General features: G+C 56.3%; 1 protein-coding gene across 4 annotated transcripts in view; it reads left to right on the plus strand.

Moving 5' to 3' along the window:
* Nucleotides 1-13,602, plus strand: part of TNS3 (tensin 3) — a 224,677-nt gene that overhangs the window by 110,841 nt on the left and 100,234 nt on the right. For all 4 annotated transcript variants that reach the window (XM_060020134.1, XM_060020131.1, XM_060020132.1 and 1 more), the window contains 3 exons: nucleotides 6,937-7,049; nucleotides 7,145-7,205; nucleotides 8,047-8,122. In XM_060020134.1, the coding sequence (XP_059876117.1) occupies nucleotides 6,937-7,049; nucleotides 7,145-7,205; nucleotides 8,047-8,122 (250 nt within the window). The remainder of the gene's footprint in view (nucleotides 1-6,936; nucleotides 7,050-7,144; nucleotides 7,206-8,046; nucleotides 8,123-13,602) is intronic.

Genomic DNA, 13,602 nt, shown 5'->3' on the forward strand with positions numbered 1-13,602 from the left:
GGCCCAGCCGCTCCGCGGCATGTGGGATCCTCCTGGACCGGGGCACGAACCCGTGTCCCCTGCATCGGCAGGCGGACTCTCAACCACTGCGCCACCGGGGAAGCCCCATGCTTCAGACTTTTTAGTACCATTGAAGGAGTGTGGAAAAAGGGAAACATCTCACTTTAACGTGCCCATGGTTCTCCTGCATCATTGAACGACGGAAGCTGTAGTATTTACATTTTATGAGGGTGGCATGGGTTAATTTTTGCATTCTGAGGCTAATCTCCCCGCACCCACAGACTAGGGGAATGCCAGCCCGCCCAGCGCCTGCATCGGAAGACGCTTGCCACCTCGTAATGAAGCGGGTGAGCGACTGAGTGAATGTATAAGTACCTCTGGAGGAATATTTCAGACCCGGAGGATGTGTGATGACCGCATTTGTGGGGACAGGCACAGTGGTGATGGGACCCATCGCCGTGGTCCCAAATGCCCACACGGGGAGGGAGCGTTGCAGGGTGTTTTAGGACTGAACTCAAGAAACCATTTTAAAATCCATCTTGTGGTGAGAGCTTGGGCTTGTGGTCCAAGAAGTTTAGAGCCTCAGCAGTAAGCCTCCTCCGCCCTTCACTTAATACTGGGTTTAAGAGCTCGAGAGGCAGGAGGTCCACTTGACAGGCGGCAAATTCTCTGTCACTCTGTGCCTCACTCCTAAAAGCCACCGAGCCATTGGCCTGCAGCAGCCTGGCCAGCAATGGCCCATTGGAGGTTGCTCGCTTCCAGCAGAATTCCTCCGGCAAGAGCGCTTCTCTCTCCCTGCACCTGCTGCCTTGAGCAAACCCCAGGAGCAACTTGTGGAGGCCCCGAGGTAACCTCCTGCAGGGCTGCTGAGCCTGCTGTGTCAGAGAGGCTCCCGTTAACTTGGAGGCCCTTTCACTTCGATAAGTAATTAAAGAAAATCCTCCTCCAGCATTAGTTATCATCAGCATCATGGAAGTGATGAGTTAAACAATGAAATTCTGACCTCCTTTCCTTCTCCGCTTTTCCTTTCCTTCCACGAAGGAGTTGGGACAAGCGGGTCCCATCCCTTTGGGTTTAGTGGGGAAAATGACAGGTAACCGGCTTTTTCTTGGGGACAGCAAACCTCTCCTGAGGGTGTGTGGAAGAAGGGAGCCCAGGGAGGTCCTGGGCGGGGGTCATTCCTGTGTCCCATGAGGTAGAGGGAAGGGAGGCCAAAAGTCTGGGCATGCAGACACCAGGATTGGATTCCTGGGTGTTTCTAATTGCTGGAAAGTTCCCCAACATTACAGCATTATTTGGGTTTTGATATTTCTGTAGTTTTTGACATGATGCCTTGAGTGTCTGAAAGAACCTTGAACTTGAAGCCAGAAGGCTGCCGAGAGAGGCAGATGCGCAGATCCTTCCTCCGAGGATGTGTCTTTGAGGGAGTGCGGCCGCTGAGGCCAGCAGGCTCCCTGTGCCTCGTCCACTCCGCACGTCCTCTTGCCCCGGCTTGCAGGGCGGGCTCGAGGAGCGGGGCCATCCCTCAGCGGGTCGCCTGGAAGAGGTCTGAGGTGTGTTATCCTTCCAGCCCGGCCGGGGTGGGGAAGTGCCGGGGAACGTTAGGTAACCAGCGAGCCTGGGTCTGGCGCACAGGCCAGAGCTGATGGGGCCCTGCCCACGTCTCCCCGCCATCCGTGCTTCCCCTGCAGCTGTAGCCACTCTGAGTGTACGGAGGTGACGCCGGGAAGCCTTAGGGAGAGATGGGCCGACGCAGTGGCTCCTTCTGCTTACAAAAGTATCATTTCACACTTGTTTTCAGGGATATTTAAGCTTATGTCAAGTACAACTCACATATGTAGGAAGATTTAGGGAAACTCCACATGTAAGTTTCTGCTTTGGAAAGAGGTTATAAATAATGCAACGAACAACTGCAAATTTCCAGCTGCTTTGGAACTTGAAGGAAGCGTGTGCTCTTCTGTTAGTGCCCTGCCAGCTGCAAGCTTGGTTTCTTAATCGTACTTGCTAGTTGCGATGAAGTGGGGAAAACCTCATCCCCAGGGAGCTATTTCCCTCGAAAGAAAGAAGAGCACAGCTGGGAGACAGGTGAGCTGTCTGACGTGTGTGGCTGTGAGAGCTGCGCTGACCAGGGAGGACTTTCTGTTTTGGGTAAGACACTGGGATGGGCTTTGAGAGGCCATCTGTCCGTTCATTCGTACACACCTTTCCTTCAGTGCTGTGGGTGAATATCACATAGACAAGAGTTGACATTCATCCTTGCCACACTTTTCTGGAGGAACTAATTGTGGAATCCTTGCCTTTGCTCTTCTTCCCTCTTATTTTCAGCCGTGGCCTGAATTGTTTTTCTTTGGGAGTGATGGTGGCTCTCCAGGTACTTTCCTGCCACACGGGCCCTGTTTACCTGTCCTCTCTCTCCCACGGTGCAGGCGGTGGCTAGCTCCACTGCTGACTGCAGCAGCAATTACGGCGTATATTAGCAATGAACTTTGTTGTTTTTATCGGGCGTTTTGTATGTGATGTCTTTGGGACTTAAGAACAACGTTCTCTTTTCCGGGTCACGCTCGGGTGGCCTGCAGCAGAGCTTCTGAGCCTGCTGGTCAGAGGGACCGATGAGGGTGTGAAAGGGTTCTGGGAACAGGAGGATGAGGCCACGCCAATGAAAAATTCTTGAAAAATGTGTTTTCCCATACAAAGGTTTTCTTTACTCTTCCCCCATCACACACACTCATCGGTGGTGCATAGGGGGGAGATAGGCTTAATTTATGACATTGAGTGTCCCCTCACCCGCTGCCATGAGCCCCCAGGGGGCCAGGAGTGCCCCTTGGGCTGAGGCCACAGTCACCGGGGGAGCCAGGGCCGACGGCTGCTCAGCTGTGCCATCTGGAGTTTCGGATTTGCCGGTAGTTGCCTGCAGGCCCTGGAGGAAAGCCCCGGAGATAAGCAAGGGGCCTGTGCTGTCCCCGGTGGCCATGCTGACATGCCTGGGTGCTCGGTGGTGGGCTGGGGTCACAGGTGAGGCACCCCCAGGCTTACGTCCGGCTCATTTATGTCCACCGTCAGCCACAGAACTGTACTCATCACAGCTGGAAGGAAGGGACAAGGGTGCTGTCTCCACTCTGTCCATATGCTTTACAAAAGTTAGTACCTATAGGACCCTTGTCACCTGTCCCTCTCTTAGGAGGTGGATGGCGGGGTGATGGGGTTGGCGTGAGGTTTTCTTTAAAGGCTGTTCTGATCTCAGTCATGCCGCTAACGAGCCTTATGGTAAACTTCTGCAGGATCACAAAATCCAGAACTTGGACTCAGAAATTGTGCTTGTATTGCATCCTATGAACAAGCACCCAAAATGACTTTAGCTCCACAAAGGTAGGCAGTATAATTGCTGGAAAGTAGCGCTTCATTAATAGAAAGTGCCGTGAAATATAAAACAATTTTGTATTTTTTCCTTATCAAGGAAGCATGTGAAGGAAGAAGTAAGTTGCATTTTATAATAACATTTGACGTCTTTGATTTACCTAAAATGGGAATCGATATAAAGCAGACTTCTCTAAAGGGCAGATGAGAAGGGCTTTTTTGCACTGGTTCCATGATGGACTGGTCAGGAGGGCAGGCGTCCGTGTCTGGGTCCCCGGCAGAGGACTGGGCACTCCCTCCCTTCGGTCCCTAACCCCACGTGAGGGCTGGCCCTCGTCTTCCGGCTCCTTCTTCGGGAGCTTGCAGGGAATCAACATTCTTCTGTGGTCATGCCGACACGCCACCTGATAGAAGCACCTTCTCATATCCCCTCTGGCTGCTGGGCAACGGCGCCGGCCAGGCTGTGTCAGGGCAAGGGGAGGACCCTCCACGGTTGCATCAAAATGTAAAACGGAAACTGACCCTCACCCCCCTCCGTGATGCCCGGTCTGTGTGCTCGTGGGTCCCTTGGATGTCCAGAGAGTGAAGGACCACCTGAGGTCAGTGTAGAAGGAGCGAACGGCCAGGCGCCCACAGAGTGAACACAGCAGCCGGGCCACAGACAAGGCCGAGGAAGTGGGTTGTCTGGTGACCAGTGCTGGAGGAGGGGAGACTGCTGTCCAGAGCAGGTGGCGACTCATGGCCCCAACTCAGCGTCTGTGATCCCTTTTCCTGTGCTCGTGACCCGGCGGTGGGGAGGGGGTGGCCGGAGAACCCAGAAATCTGCAGTGCGTGGCACTTAGGTGATAAAAAGTAGCTGGACAGGTCACCTGAATATTCTCGTGTCTGCACATCTGCTGTCGAGATAGAAGATAAAATGGGAAGGCACGTGGGGCCATCTGGTGGCCAGGCTCCTGCAGCCACGGCCCGGCCACGTGGCCTCCCGGGCCCTCCAGGGCTTGCGTCTGGACTCTGTGACTTGGGTGAGGTTTTGTCCTCTTCTGAAAGGGAAGAGCTGTTTGCCACCAGGAAAACTGAAACACCGGGAGGGGCCCCTAAGCTGAAGTGAATGTTCTTTTCTAACATTTTTTTCTAAAAGGATAGATTTCAAGTAGAGTTTTTAAACTTTGGTTTTGAAATTTCCTAGGAGATTTCTCTTGTTCAGTTTCCTTTGTATGCAAAGTCAGCTGCTTGAGATAACGGACTGCATCTGAATTGCTGGTGTAAATTCGATATTTTTCAAAATGTAGGTGTATTTGACAAATGACATTGTGTAAATTTAAGGCTTACGGGGTTAATTTGTTACATTCACGTATTGTCATAGATTGCCGCTGTAACCGTACTTAGCACCTCTGTCGCGTTACAATAATTATCATTTCTTTTTTAGTGGTTGGGATAATTAAGTTATATCTCTTAGCAAGTTTGATAATTATACTACAATATTTACTACACTGGGCATTGTATCTCTAGGGCATATTTACGACTTACTGCAAGTTTGTACCCTTTAAAAATTCTGTCCTGTCCCCAAAGCCCCCGGCCCCTGCTAACTGCCATTTTACTCTCTGCTTTTATATGTTTGGCTGTTTTAGATTCCATATATTATGAGTGATATCATACCACAAGGAGATATCACCTCACACCTGTTAGAATGCCAGTCATCAAAAATTTAAGGGGCTTCCCCGGTGGCGCAGTGGTTGAGAGTCCGCCTGCCGATGCAGGGGACGCGGGTTCGTGCCCCGGTCCGGGAGGATCCCACATGCCGCGGAGCGGCTGGGCCCGTGAGCCATGGCCGCTGAGCCTGTGCGTCCGGAGCCTGTGCTCCGCAACGGGAGAGGCCACAACAGTGAGAGGCCCGCGTACCGCAAAAAAACAAAAAAGACAAGAAAAAACAAGTGGTTACGAGAACATGGAGAAAAGAGAGCCTTTGTGTACTCTTGGTGAGAATGTAAATTGGTGCAGCAACTATGGAAAGCAGTACGGAGGTTCCTTAAAACATTAAAAATAGAACTACCACATGACCCAGCAATTCCGCTCTGGGTATATATCCGAAGCAAATGAAAACAGGCTCTTGAAGAGATATCTGTACTCCTGTGTTTATTGTGTGTGGCCTCATTCACAATAGCCAAGATACGGAAACAACGCAAGTGTCCCTCAGTGGATGAATGGATAAAGAAAATGCGTGTGTGTGCGCATGTGTGTGTGCATGTGTGTGTGTGCGCGCGTGTGTGTGTGCATGTGTGTGTGTGCGCGCGTGTGTGTATACACACACACACAGTGGAGTATTCCTGAGCCATAAAGTATAATGAAATTCTGCCATTTGTGATAACATGGATGGACCTTGGGGACATTATGCGAAGTGAAATAAGCCAGAGAGAGAAAAGCAGCATTTTTTTAACCTAAGTAGCCTTCAGTCCTAGGGAGGAGGGGGTGGTCCCTGGTCCTCCTAGTGGGGTGGACTGCGGTGGGCTGGCTGGAGGGTATAGAGGACGCTGTGCTGGCCACACAGCCTGGTGATTCAGTGGACGCTTCCTTCCTGCGCCTGCGCGGCTCTGTGTAGTCATTAGAGGTGCACAGAGATGTTGGATAGGGTAGGCTTTGGCTCTGCTCCGGAGTCACACACTCCAGGTGGTGGCAGAGGCCGAGGCCAGGCGGCATCTGAGAGCTTGGCAGGTGTGTGCCCACTTGGGGTCACAGCTGCCACCTTGTGCCCCGGGAGGAACCAGGGAGGCAATGCTTCCAGGGTACAATCTTCTCTCCAGGCCGCCAGGCACCCACGCAGGGTGCGGGGCCGTCAGCATGGCGCGCGAGGCTGTGTGCGGTGTTCAGAGAGAAGGCAGGTCCCCCGGCACACGGCAGACGTGCGCTCTGCCGCTGAGATGGGCCTTGAGGAGGGAGGGCACAGAAAAGCCGGAAGACGGGAGGGCAGTGCAGCTCAGGCGGGCTCGTGCCCTTTATGGTAGGGGAGGCTCTCACAGTGGGCTGTGGCATCCGAAGGCTTCCTGTGGGCTGGAGTGTGGACTCCAGCCTCCCACTAGGCTTCCTAGTGTGAGCAGAAGGCGGGGTGGGTAGGACTGAGAGTTGAGCCGAGTGACCTTCATGCCCTCAGAGGTGTGGTTTGGTTCAGAGAGCGCGCCCATGGGACGGCAGGTCTCTTGCTTTCCTCTTCTCTGCGGGGAGACCGTGCCAGCCCCGTGGCCCAGCCCTGCCTGGCTGTGGGTTCCGTGGACAGAAGCGATGCCACCTGCACTCGGGGTGCAGAGCGAGAGGCGCCACGTGTGAGGGCTCACGCTCAGGAAGCACCCTTGGCCGTGCTTCCAGGTCATCGGCCACGTCAGCGTGCAAGGCCCAGAGACGCCCGGTGGGCTGTGGGCTCGGCCGTGCTCTGCAGAGCATGGGCCGGGGCCTGGGGTGCGTCCACCCTCCTTGCTGTGAGCGGTTAGGATGGGTTCTCTCCCGGAAGTGCAGGCGGGTTTCCTCATTGCCCTCCGGCCCCACCTGGGCTTGGGAGCTGTGCAGGGGCCCTGAGCTGACTGCCCTTCGCAGGTACGTGCAGTTCCTCAGCGGGCTCCTGTCGGGAACGGTGAAGATGAACGCCTCGCCCCTGTTCCTGCATTTCGTCATCCTGCATGGGACCCCCAACTTCGACTCTGGCGGAGGTGGGTGTCTCCCACGGGGTGAGGGTCTCGAGACGCACCGCCTGGCGCTGGCCCTCAGTTCCGCGTGTTGACAGCCGATTCTGCGTGTCTTTCAGCATGCCGGCCCTTTCTCAAGCTCTACCAAGCCATGCAGCCTATGTACACGTCGGGGATCTAGTAAGTGTGGCTGCTTTCCTGGGGGCCTCCGGAGGGCCCGGTGGGGAGGGGGCCTGCTCCCGGCTGCCTCTCCCTCTGGAGGGGTGAGGGGAGGGGGAAACCAGGTGAGCTAAGAGCAGGGGACGGAAGGGGAGCCGTGGGTGCAATGCCCCCGTCATCCTGCCCAGCAGGTGTCTCGCCGCAGTCACACAGTTGGCTCTGTGAAGGGACGTGGACGCTGGGACCTGGGGGAAGGAGAGGGCCCCGCACACCGTGTGGAAGTAAACACATCGGAGTCTTGGGCCAGGGCCACGGTGGTCTCCCTTTCTCTCCCCTTTGCAGTTTAGACAAAGGTCAGGCAGATATTTCCAGAATATGTACTAATTCTAGACTTATTTGCTTTTTTTGTTTGGAGAAGCGTTTTATGCACATCAATGGAAAATGAATAAAGGTAAAAAATGTTCTTAGCACGTGTCCTCACTCAGAATGAACTGTTATCACGTGTCCGGACCCTGTTGGACCCAGGCACCGGTGAAGCTCGGGCAGCCTCCCCCTCTGCTTACCACAGAGGCTGCTGGCATCGGCATGCCAGTTCTCTACGCCGCGCGCTCCATCGTGCACGGGCCTGGGGCAGACTGGCGGGCACTGGCTGTGACGTTGCTCTCAGGGCCCTGCCTGGCCCTGTTGGTTTTTCATACGTTCTTTGGACTCATTTTCATAGGAGAGAGTCTGAGGAATTGGATTCCTGGGCCAAGCAGGATAGTTTGTTTAATTTCAATGGTGGGGTTGCTTTTCTCAGAACGTATTCTTTCCATTAAATCGTGAAATCGCGTAATGATGTACCTTCTCATTTATTCCAAAGCAACGTCGGCCCAGAAAACCAAAGCAGGATCTATATCGCCATAGAGCCAGCCCAGCTCCTGAAAGGGGACATCATGGTGAGTGTCACGGCCTTGCCTCTGCTGCCAGTAATCATACCTGGAAAGGTAAAAACAAGTTCATCTTAAAGCAAGAACATGAAAGCCGCCTCCCACCCTACCCCGGCCCCGACAAAACCTGAGGGAAGAATGGAAAGTCGCCTCTACCTTAAGGCAGTGGGTTAATTTTCTGAGCGAACCTATTTTAATGAAAGGAACAGATCAATTGGTAGAGCCGCTTGCTGTGTGCACCCTTGAAATTACAGTCCTAGCTCAGCCACTGCGCTTCCCAGGGTTCCACTTACCTGAGCACGGTGTGCAGTCTTAACATGACCTAGGCCTTCCAGGGCTGGGCATAGACATAAAATGTTTTTTTATCGTTAGTGGCGTAGGTGGGAAATACAGCTAGTGTATTGCAGCTTGGTTTATGACTGAAACAGTGGTTTCTCCAGATAGTTTTGATTCTTGGGGCAGAAGCAACACCCTGCTCTGTTCCACCTTCGCCTTTTTTCTATCTTGAATGTAAAAAAGTGCATGCATCTAAAAAAAGAGAAATTTGTCTGAAATCAGGAAAACCTTTAAGGCACGTGCGTGCTTCCCGCGGGCACAGAATAGCTCTCCTGGAATCTGTTTGAGCCCCAGGACACCCCATGACGAGGAGATAAGACGGTTCACAAGTTGGCTTTTTATTGTTTTAAGTGGCTCGTCCAGTGTCTTTGAGGAGTCTCGTTAACTTCTCCTAATATTTTGGGTTTTCCACCCTTTCTTCGTGGTTGGTGCACTCCCGCCTTGCCCCATCCTGCGTTCTCAGGAAGGTTCTCGAAGGTAAAGATCCCGGGCACATTCACAGCTGACGCCCCCTTGGCGGGCTCCCCAGGGGGCGCCCCTTCCACCTCCAGGCCTCAGGGGTCTGTGTCCAGAGAGGCACCTGCAGGCCCAGAAGGCGCATGAGGGGGAATAAGAAGCAGACCAACCGCAAGACGGCTCTGTTTCCAAGTCAGCACGTTGAGCACTTTACAGTCATGGTCTTTCACCCTCTCCTCGACCTTGAGATGGAAGAGCCAGTATCCCGTTTCATAGGTGGGAAAGCCGAGGCGCAGGGTGGTTGCTACGTTTCCACGAGCCTGTTTTCTCAGCCACGGTGTTGCGCTGCCCCGAGGGAGGAGGGCTTGGGGCTGGGTTCTCCTTCCTGGCTCTGCACAGCAGCTCGTGACCTCCCCATCTCTGTGGTTAGGAGAGGGGGAAGGGACGGGGCAGGGGAGGGACGCCCCTGCTCTTGTGCTTCTCTACCCAGCATGCAGCCCTGGCCGAGTCTCCTTGGACCTCCCGGGATTGTTGGGCAAAGGGCTGAGCACTTATTGGGCCCCTGCTGTGTGCCGGGCGCCAGCCAGGGCTTCACCTGGCTGTGACTTTTGTTGCTCACCAGCTCTGTCCTCTGGGTCTAGTTTTCCTCCTTTAAAAAGGAGGCCAAGAGACCCAGAGCGTCTGCGAGAGGGCGGAGCTGCTGCTGGGACGTGCGCCCGGCTGGGCATTGCCCCTGGTCTGGGAGAGGGCTTGGAGTCGGCATGGCCAGGCTGGGTGCTCCCTGGGGTCCGTGATGAGTAGTGGGCCGAGTCCCTTCATGATGACCCGAGGGAGGGGCTCCGCCTCCAAGAAAGAGCACCTGATTGCGGGCTGGTGGCTGCAGGGTCTTCCCGAGGCAGCAGGAGGTTGCCAGCCCAGAGGCCGGTGGTGGCGAGTCACCTCATCTGCCCCGGATCCCTGCCCCTCCCTCCTCCGTCCTCCTTCCTTCTCTCCTCCTCCTTCCCTCCCTCCCACTGTCTCTTCCCTCCCTGCTTCCTTTCGTACTGTTATTTGTCCAGAGGTCCCGTTTTGAGCTTTCGGAACGTCTGAGTTGGGCCCTAGCACAGGAAGGAAGGGAGGGACGCAGGGACGTCTGTGTCCTGAAGGAGCCTGGCGGGGGAGGTGGACGTCTCGCAGCTGGGACATCCAGAGAGCGCCACAGCGTGGGTCCTGTTGGCTGGGGCCAGCGGCCGGGGGGTCCAGCCGGAAGCGCCCTCAGAGGTGTGCGTGAGGCCCTGGGCAGGGGGTGCAGCAGTCCCCAGGCCTTGAGGATGACCTTGTGGGAATTACTTGTCCCAGGAGGTTGAAGCCAGATCGTGCAGGGCTTGGATTTTGCCGTCTTCTTTTGGGACACGTGGTGTTAGCAGAGCTCTTTTCTGTGTCCTAAAAATGCCCTGAATCACCCCTTGAGAGTAACCCTTATAGGACTGTGACTTAGAGAGGTAGTGAGAACGCGGGGGAGAAAGCCCTTGGTCTCGAGTGGAAGGAAGGAAGCCCTGCAGCTACGTACGAGCGACAGCAGACTGGGAGCTGCAGGCCCAACAGGGGCATCACGCAGCCTGGCAGGCTTGGGTCCCACGCCTGGGCTCCCAGCAGGTCTACGGCTTAAGGGGACTGGGTGGCCTCAGATGGGTCTTGTCCACGCTCGAGCCCCCTTCTGCTGCATGAGTACCGTAGGCGAGCGTCGTGGGGATGAGATGAGCTGGGGCAGCCGGCGGGGGGTGAGGGCCTCGCGCTGTGACCGAGGGCCCACTGAGGCTTGGCCTGGGGGTGGCCACCACCTCCCCGTGCCCCCGGGCGATCGCCTAACGCGCCTCACTGCTGTCCTAGGCCCACGTCGGCACCGCCGCCTGCGAGCAGGGTGCCTACCTGAGCATCACGTGCACCCAGCTTCAGCTGGGATGTGGTCTGAGCAGGCGGGTGGGGTCGTTCTGAGGGGAGCCAGGTGGGTGGTTGCCGTTTGGCCCTGGGGAGCTGGGAAGCGGGGCTGGGGGAGGAGGCGCTGGCAGACATGCTTGGACCCCGCGGTGTCCGCCAGCCAGTGCCGCTGCAGGCGCTGGGAGCCGTCCCCCGGCACACGGCGAGCTTGTCGAAGCCGGCCCTGCTGCAGCAGGGAGGCACCGGCCTGGGAGTTTGGGATGCGGTCGCCTGCACCGTCTGCAGATGAAAGATGGTGCCTCTGGGCACCCATGGCCACGTGAAAGGCGCCTGTCGCCGCGTGTGCTCAGCCCATGGCTCTTTTCAGGTATATTGGTAAGTGGCTTCGAGCCAGTGGCCCAATGGGACTCGCCCTTCCCTGTGCCTGCTTTGCTACTTCTCTGCGGGAAGTCCGCAAGTGTGATTATCAGGCCCTGCTCGAAAAGTTTCCCTTCCAGCGGACACTTGTGCGTCTGCTCGGTGCTGAGCGGCACATCCCAAAGCACCAACTGCAGGTGAAGGCGTCGGGCCAGCGAGGGTTCGGGGAGCACCTGCCCGAGACTCTGGAGGCGCGCGAGGCCCGGGTGGGGAGGGTGAAGGGCGGACATCGGTGTGGCTAGGGGGCCGTCGGCCTGGGGCCATCGGCCTAGAGCCGTCAGAGTGGGTGGACCTCTCCTCCTCGTACAGCGCTGGGAGGGGCCCTCACGGTCACGGGGGCACAGAGGTGGGGTGCGGCACAGGCCCAAGTGGGAGCAATGGCAAGAAGGCTGGTGTGGGCCTCAGCACGTGGGCTGCAGCCCTCCTCGGAGGTTCTGGGGAGGAAGAACTGGCCCCTCTCTGCCCGGCGATCAGGCCCTTCCTCCCCCGTGGGCACCCCTGCCTCTGCCTGCCCGCTTTCCTGGCCAGGTTTTAGCAAAGGATGGTTTGCGCGCCCTCTCTCCTCCCTCCGGCCGCATCCCAGGGACCGCGTCCCCGTGGCCGTCTCTGTGGCACTCCCTGTCACGTGGGCCCTTTCTCTTTGTGGAGCCCCTCTGCCGGTTCCCCTCCGGCTCCTGGCAGGTCTCCGCACTGCTGTCCTCTGGGCATCCGTCTCCCCCGAGTGCTGGTCCTCTTGGCCCCGTGTCTCTCTCGCTGGGTCCACACTGCCTCTTCTTCACTTCTGCCTTCGGTCCTCGGGCCTCAGGTTCAGCCCTTGGTGCCCGCCAGCCCCCCGGCCTCCATTCTGCTGCTTTCTAGGACCGTCCCCACCGGTTCCCCAGACTCCGCGTGGGAGCTTCGTCCTGGCGTCCCCTGGCTCCACTTCTCTCGTCAGTCGTGCAGATCCTCTCCCCACATGGATCCTGAATCCCTGAGCCCTGGCCCTCGCAGCGTGACCCCGTCCGAGCACGGCGTTCCGCAGCCGTGGCCCACCATCCCACCGCGGGGGGAGGAGAGGGTCCAGGCTCCCGTATGTGGCATAGGATCCCCTGGGTGTCCTGCGCCCTCAATCACTTAGCCCCAGAGATCCCGTATTATCTGGTTTGTTCTGCACACGGCCCCATGGCCCTTTCCTCTGGGTCTTGCTAATGCCTTGCACCCGTGTCACCCACATCAGGCACGACTGGGGCACACGGCTGTGCCCTCCCCGAGGCCGTGTTTGATGATGCGTCGTGGCTGGGTACCTCGTCTGCCTCCCTAGTGGGTGCCCAGCCCTTGAGGCAGGCGGCTGACTGGTCCCAGCCTCTCCCGAGCCAGTAATTGTGCTCCTCAGGGGTGGCGGCTCACGCTTGCTGGGAGCCAGGAGGGGACCCTGTGCCCAGTGTGCCATCGTCCCCAGCTGACTGCCCAGAGTTGCCCCTGAAGCGGGAGTCCCTGGGCAAGTCCACACCCCAGCAAGAACTGCAAGCTGCCTCTTGCGTGAGGGGACAGCCGGCTGCATGAGCCCTGAGCGATGCTGCAGGAACCCGAGAGGGCTGGCATTCAGGTGTCCTGTCGCCGTGGGGTCTCTTGAGGGGAATGTTCTGGGCCGTGAAGTCACCCTGTCTGTGAACTTTTGCTTTCGTTGGAAAGGCCGGCAAATAGGGATCTCTTCACAGGAAACGCTTAACTTGATAAAACCAGCCCCTTCCTGCACCATGTTCTTAACATGGAGTATTTTCGGACTGAATTATTATTTGATTTATACTTCCTGTGTTTACAGTTCATTTTTGTACACTCTGCACTTATTTTTTGCAACGTTATCAGATGGGAGAAGGACGATGTGGGTTACAGCTGGACATGGGTAATTTTCCATCACACAGGGTAATTTTTCCTTGCACCATTCGTGGAAATGATTACCTAGGAGGTTTAGTTTAGCTATTGATCTCTAAGAAGCCTCAAAAGTAGCTCTAGCCTCTTGTATTCGTTTCCCAGGGCTGTCATGACAAAGTACCACAGACTGGGTGGCTTAAACAATAGACATTTCTCACTGTCCTGGAGGCTGGAAGTCTGAGATCAAGGTGTCAGAGGGCTGGTACCTCCCGAGGCTTCTCTCCTTGGTATGTAGATGGCTGTCTTCTCCCTGTGTCTTCACATCATCTTCCCTCGTGTGAGAGAGAGAGAGTGTGTGTGTGTGTGTGTGTGTGTGTGTGTGTGTGTGTGTGTGTGTGTGTTGTATCTGTGTCCTGATCTCCCCAGTCAGATTGGATTAGGGCCCACCTATATAACCGTACTTTATCTTAACCACCTTTAAGACTTCACCATATGAATTCTGGGGGCACAGA

This window comes from Delphinus delphis, chromosome 9 (assembly GCF_949987515.2).
Source record: "Delphinus delphis chromosome 9, mDelDel1.2, whole genome shotgun sequence".
NCBI classification, from domain to species: domain Eukaryota; kingdom Metazoa; phylum Chordata; class Mammalia; order Artiodactyla; family Delphinidae; genus Delphinus; species Delphinus delphis.